Source organism: Triticum urartu, chromosome 7 (genome assembly GCF_003073215.2).
Source record: "Triticum urartu cultivar G1812 chromosome 7, Tu2.1, whole genome shotgun sequence".
Lineage (NCBI taxonomy): Eukaryota > Viridiplantae > Streptophyta > Magnoliopsida > Poales > Poaceae > Triticum > Triticum urartu.
Window position 1 is genome coordinate 406236184 of NC_053028.1, and position 6488 is coordinate 406242671.

General features: G+C 46.7%; 1 protein-coding gene across 1 annotated transcript; it reads left to right on the top strand.

Moving 5' to 3' along the window:
* The first annotated feature begins 1031 nt into the window (after positions 1-1031).
* LOC125518883 (serine/threonine-protein kinase-like protein CR4) lies at positions 1032-4545 on the top strand. Its single transcript, XM_048683759.1, has 2 exons — positions 1032-1324; positions 1466-4545. Exon 2 carries the CDS (start codon positions 1500-1502, stop codon positions 4200-4202), a length of 2703 nt encoding a protein of 900 aa, XP_048539716.1. The 5' UTR covers positions 1032-1324; positions 1466-1499; the 3' UTR covers positions 4203-4545.
* The last annotated feature ends 1943 nt before the right edge of the window (positions 4546-6488 follow it).

Sequence of the window (6488 nt, forward strand, 5' to 3'; positions counted from 1 at the left end):
GTACAACAGATTTGAGCAGAATTTCCTTTCCTCTCGCGAATAATAGTTTTTCCTTCCATCCACTAATTTTCATAATAATACGATCGATCAAGAATTGAAAACAATCACTCTTGTCCATACCCACATTTGAAGGCAGACCCAAATATTTGTTAGTAAAAGATTCAGTCATGATATTCGGAATTGTATAAATTTGCACCTTGTCTTCCACCTTGGTATTGGGACTAAAAGAATACTAGATTTCTCAACACTCATCATTTGTCCCAAGGCGGCACAGTAAGAATCCAAAACCGATTTTAACGCCTCCGCATTCATAGCAGTTGTTTTCATCAGGATCAGAGAGTCATCAGTAAAAAGGAGGTTTGAAACCAATGGTGCATCTCTACTAACCTTTATTCTGGATATACTCTCATTCTCCTCTGCATGTGCTAAGAGAGTAGTTAGCCCCTCCGTACATAACAAGAATAAGTTTGGAGAGAGAGAGGATCTCCCTGCCTCAATCCTCTAGTAGGTATGAAGCTCTCGATTTCTTTCGTATTAAAACGAATCCGGTATTCCATCAAGGATACACATTTCATAATTAAATTTACCCAGTTCTCCTTAAAACCCAGTATGAGCAAAATCTCCTTAAGAAAAGACCACTTCACTCGATCATACGTCTTATGCATATCCAATTTAATGGCACACAAGCCCTCTTTACCCTTTTTTTCTTAATAGTGTGAAGACACTCATATGCCACTAAAAATATTATCTGTAATCATTTGTTCAGACACAAACGCACTCTGAGTCCTATTTATAATATCTGAAGGATTATCTTCAACCAGGCCGCAATCATTTTTGAGATTAGTTTGTACATGACATTATACAGATTAATTGGTCTAAATTGAGTTACCCTTTCCGGAGTATTGACCTTTGTTTAACAGTCGTTGCACAGATTATCTTCACCTTTCTCGTCTTTGTTTAACAGTCGTTGCACACGCCCCCTCACACCTTTTCCCGTTAAAAATAGGGAGTATATCTATTTGAAGCGAGAAAAAACAAAACAAGCGACCGCTCCACGTGACGGCATCAGTCCTCTCCTCTCCACTCCCCCCTACCTCGCCGCCTCCGCCGCGCTTGTTCCTCCCACCCCGCGGCGCCGCCCCCCGACGCTTCTGCCTCTCTGCTCTTCCCGAGGTGACGCCCGCTCTCTTCTGCTCTGCCCCGCCGTCCACTCCTCTCCGTAACGCCCTCCCTCGGCGACGGCACCAATGTCGGCAGGTATCCGGGGGAAGGGCGACGGCACACTGGTGGCCCAGCGGCGATGGTGACGGCTGCGCCGGCGAAGGTAACCGTTGTACTCTGTTTCTGGTATGTGCCCTTTAGCGGAGATTCTGACAGCGAATCAGGCGAGCCCCGATCTAGATCGACGGGTCGGTCGGGATCGGGGTCAACTAAGAAAAAGCCTAAAAGTTTGCAATTTTGGCAGGAATCTCACCGACATTAGCTCCGAGCTTCAAGGAATGGACAGTGTTCCAGCTCTCGCGCTCTGCTGCCTAATCTTGCTACCGAGCTGGGCCAATGGCCTCGGCTCCATGGGATCCATCTCGGTGTCCTACGGCGAGGACGGCCCGGTGTTCTGCGGCCTCAGCTCGGACGGCTCCCACTTGGTCACCTGCTCCGGCGCGGACGCCTCTGTCGTCTACGGTGCTCCCCTCAGGATCCCCTTCCTCGGCCTCACCGCGGGGGATGGGTTCGCGTGCGGTCTCTTGCTTGATACCAGTCAGCCTTACTGCTGGGGGAGCAACTCATATGTCAAGATCGGGGTGCCGCAACCAATGGTCGAGGGCGTGGAGTATTCCCTGCTCAGTGCCGGGGACAACCACCTGTGTGCACTGCGAATGCCTGACAAGGGGATTCCTCACGGTGTTAACCCTGATACTTCAGTGATAGATTGCTGGGGGTACAACATGACTGCCACACATGTTGTCGCTGGAGCCGTGTCGACCATATCAGCGGGCTCGGTGTTCAATTGTGCCTTGTTTACGCGCAACAGGACAGTGTTCTGCTGGGGTGATGAGACAGTGAGTGGTGTGATTGAGCTGGCTCCGAGGAATGTCAAGTTTCAGTCCATAGGAGCAGGTGGCTACCATGTCTGTGGGGTGCTGGAGAATGCACAAGTCTTCTGCTGGGGAAGGAGCTTGGAGATGCAGCAGGTGTCGCCTACCGGTGCTATCGGTGAAGGCGATGTGAGCATAGTGCCGATGGATGCAATGGTCTCCGTTGTGGGCGGACGATTCCATGCTTGTGGCATCAGGAGCCTTGATCACCAAGTAGCTTGCTGGGGTTTCCAACTTCAGAACAGTACATCAGCACCCAAAGGTCTCAGGTTGTATACAATAGTGGCTGGAGACTACTTTACTTGTGGTGTGCCTGCTGAGACATCGATGAAGCCAAGGTGTTGGGGCAATAGTGGGCCATTGGCACTACCAATGGCGGTATCGCCTGGGATTTGTGTATCTTCTGCATGCAGCCCCGGATACTACGAGTATGTTAACCATGGTGAGCTTGGTGGCAGCAAGTCTTGCAAGCCTGGAAACTCTAGACTCTGCTTGCCCTGCAGTGCTGGCTGCCCAGACAACTCGTATGAGTCCTCGCCCTGCAATGCCACGGCTGACCGTGTGTGCCAGTTTGATTGCTCGAGGTGTGTCTCAGATGAGTGTTTGTCATACTGCACATCCCGGAAGCAGACCAACAACCATAAGTCAATGGATTTTCAGATGCGCATTTTTGTGGCAGAGATTGCATTTGCTGTCATTTTGATTTTCACCGTGACAGCCATTTCTTGCCTATATGTACGACACAAGCTTCGAGATTGCCGATGTTCGAAGAGCAAGTTGAGGATGACAAAGAGTGCAACATACTCTTTTCGAAAGGATAACACGAAGATCCAGCCTGACGTGGAAGATCTGAAGATCAGGAGAGCTCAGGAATTTTCCTATGAGGAGTTGGAACAAGCAACCGATGGCTTCTCGGAGGATTCACAAGTTGGCAAAGGCAGCTTTTCATGTGTATTCAGGGGCATTCTGAGAGATGGGACAGTCGTTGCTGTGAAGCGTGCAATAAAAGTATCGGATGCGAAGAAAAGCTCAAAGGAGTTCCATACTGAACTTGACCTCCTCTCTAGGCTCAACCATGCACATTTGCTCGACCTACTTGGTTACTGTGAGGATGGCAGCGAGAGGCTCTTGGTTTATGAGTTCATGGCTCATGGATCCCTGTACCAGCATCTGCATGGCAAGGATTCAAACTTGAAGAAGCAACTGAACTGGACCAGGCGGGTTACCATTGCTGTCCAGGCTGCTCGTGGAATAGAGTATTTGCATGGCTATGCTTGCCCACCAGTAATTCACCGAGACATCAAGTCTTCAAACATATTGATCGATGAGGACCACAATGCGCGTGTTGCCGACTTTGGTCTATCTATAATGGGCCCTGTAGATAGCGGCACACCACTCTCAGAGCTGCCGGCAGGGACACTTGGGTACCTTGACCCTGAGTACTACCGTCTCCATTACTTGACGACAAAGTCGGATGTCTACAGCTTTGGAGTAGTTCTTCTAGAAATCCTAAGTGGCAGGAAAGCCATTGACATGCAGCTTGAGGAGGGCAATATTGTTGAATGGGCAGCCCCGTTGATCAAAGCTGGGGACATTTCTGGCATCCTTGATCCAGCCTTATCTCCTCCCTCTGACCTGGAGGCTCTGAAGAAGATTGCAGCTGTGGCATGCAAGTGCGTGAGAATGCGAGGCAAAGACCGGCCTTCCATGGACAAGGTGACAACATCTCTAGAGCGTGCACTTGCGCTGCTGATGGGCAGCCCATGCCTGGAGCAACCCATTCTGCCAACTGAAGTTGTTCTCGGGAGCAGCCGGATGCACAAAAAGGTATCACAGAGGTCATCCAATCAGTCGTGCTCAGAGAACGAGCTCGTTGATGGGGACGACCAGCGGATCGAGTACAGGGCACCATCTTGGATAACGTTTCCAAGCGTGACCTCGTCGCAGAGGAGGAAATCATCAGCGTCGGAAGCCGACCTGGATGGCCGAACAACCACAGATGGGAGGAACGTCGGGAGCAGCATAGGAGATGGTCTGCGGTCATTGGAGGAAGAGATTGGGCCGGCGTCGCCACAGGAGGACTTGTACTTGCAGCACAACTTCTGATGAAATGCCAAGATCAGCTGGAAACACGGAAACCGTCTGCCGTTTTAAGTTCAGACTTTGTGACCTGTTGCTTTGTAGATCAACTGTAGCAGGCCATTCGGGAGAGAGGAAGATCTAGCTATATAGAGTACGTACTGGAAGGATTTTTAGCATCTGGAGGCATTTCTTTGTAGATTGATTCGGCCGTCCTATAATTGGCACTTCTATTTACGAGTGGGTGGCCACACTTAATGAATCCTGTTCTGTAGCTCGCAGATACGTGTAAGTGTGTAGTTGTTCTCTTTCTGGTGTTGGTTTCGCCTGCAAATTAGCATAATATTCTCGTTCACCGTGTTGAGTATCTTTTCGCTTTGCGGTGTATGTTTCGCCTGCAAACTGGCATAATAATATTGTGCCAACTGAGATGAAGCTTTGGAGATCAAATTGCATGTCTAACATTTTTTTTCTTTCACATCTATTAAGAGTTCATTTCATTTTACTTAGAACTTCACGGTTTGTCTGCTAATCTTCTGTGACAGGTGAAGTGTAATTTTCAGTGGCCCGGTTCGGGATTCAGGAGATTGTCGGTGTGTGTCATCTGCCATGATCTGTTTACGCTGTTGCTTTCGAGACAATGAAGGCAGGTCGTTGAAAATCAGTTAATGTTGCTGACTTTGTCATTATGTTTGTTACGAGTACTTCTTTCGGAAGCAAGGCGGTAGTACTTTAAATGTGGTCGAGATTAGAGTAACACTTTCGGTTGCGGACATGGATAATCTGCTCACGAGCTCAAATACACATGCATGACAGTAACTTTGATTTTTTTTTTCGATTCTTGGTTTGGTTTAGTCTTTGTTGATTTTTGTCTTAGGTACTTATACGTTGATGGGCTTCTATGGGCTAATTAAATGAGGAATTTGAGGTAAAAAGGTAGGATAATTAAAAAGAAGGATTTGTAGGCTTCAATGGTGGAGCTGCTAAATTAGAAAAAAAAGGAATAATTTGATTCCCGACAAAAATGGATGAGGACGTCATGGTAATTAATAAAAGAATTATACTTAAATGAAATTAGTGAGAGATTATGCCCAACGAAGAAAATATGAGCATAGCTAAATTACATCATATTTTTTATGTTCCTTTTTGCGTTGCAGCATGTTCTTCGTAGTGAATCCAGTGCTATGGCACATTATGGTTGCACAAAATAACAAATTTTCCCGTTGCAACTCACCGGCATATGTGCTAGTAAAATCTAAATAATCTGTTTATGCTAGTAAAATCTAAATAATCTGTTTTTTTTTGTGGATGAACATCAATTCTAACATGCTGCAAAATTTGCCCTTAGAATGACATCCGTGGAGGCCTGTACAAAAAGAAAATCGGACCTCAAAAGGCTCATTTTGTAGCACTCAAAAAAATGGCACTTGCATCATTCGTGATAGTTTTCTAGTTTGGTTCTGCTTTAGTCGTTTAGATGTACCTGATCGCATGATCATTTTACCCATCACTCTTGTTCAGTTATTTGTCCAAAGGTAAGCATTCTTAGAGCATCTTTAACGGAACTCCCTTTCCCCAATAAATTGCATGTAGCTGGGGAGTTGAGGCAAAGAAAAAAAACATGATCCAACAGACTCTCATTCTTCAATAAACAGTATTTGTGTGTGTGCGTCACCTCAGTGATAGTGTAAAATTCAACGATACCCTCTTGGATTTGTTTGCACCGTTCCGTGAGCTTCGGCAAGGTGACCCCTTATCCTCGTTTCTTTTCCTATTTGTGGTTGGTGGTCTGCCGACTTTGTTGAAGGATGGCGAAGTACAGGGAAAGTTCACCCCCCCCTTCAAGGTGTGCTATCGAGCTTCGGGCATATCTCACATGCTTTCTTCTGATGATACGTTGCTTTCCTTTAAAGCCAACAAAGCAGGATAGGGAGGTGAAGAAAACTATAAACACTTATGAGACCGCTATAGGACAACTTATAAACCCGGCAAAGTGCAGAATTATGTTTGGTAAATCTTGTTTGGCAGCTGATAAGGAGCGGGTCCGTATAACTTTGCAGGTCCAGTCGTCCACCTTTGAGGAGAAATACTTGGGTATGCCAACAACAGAAGGAAGAAGTCAAAAGGAAAGTTCCAGAACCTATAGGCCCGACTCACAAAATGCATCATTGTGTGGGGAGACACATTGTCCCTTGCTGGAAAGGAAACTATGATCAAGGTGCTAGCACAGGCTATTTCAACATACATGATGGGGGTGTTCAAGTTATCAATGTCGGTTTGTGATGACTTGAACATGATGGTGCAAATTTTCTG

Coding starts and splice junctions, on each gene's coding strand:
- LOC125518883 (XM_048683759.1), top strand. CDS start 1,500: ATGGACAGTGTTCCAGCTCTCGCGCTCTGCTGCCTAATCTTGCTACCG.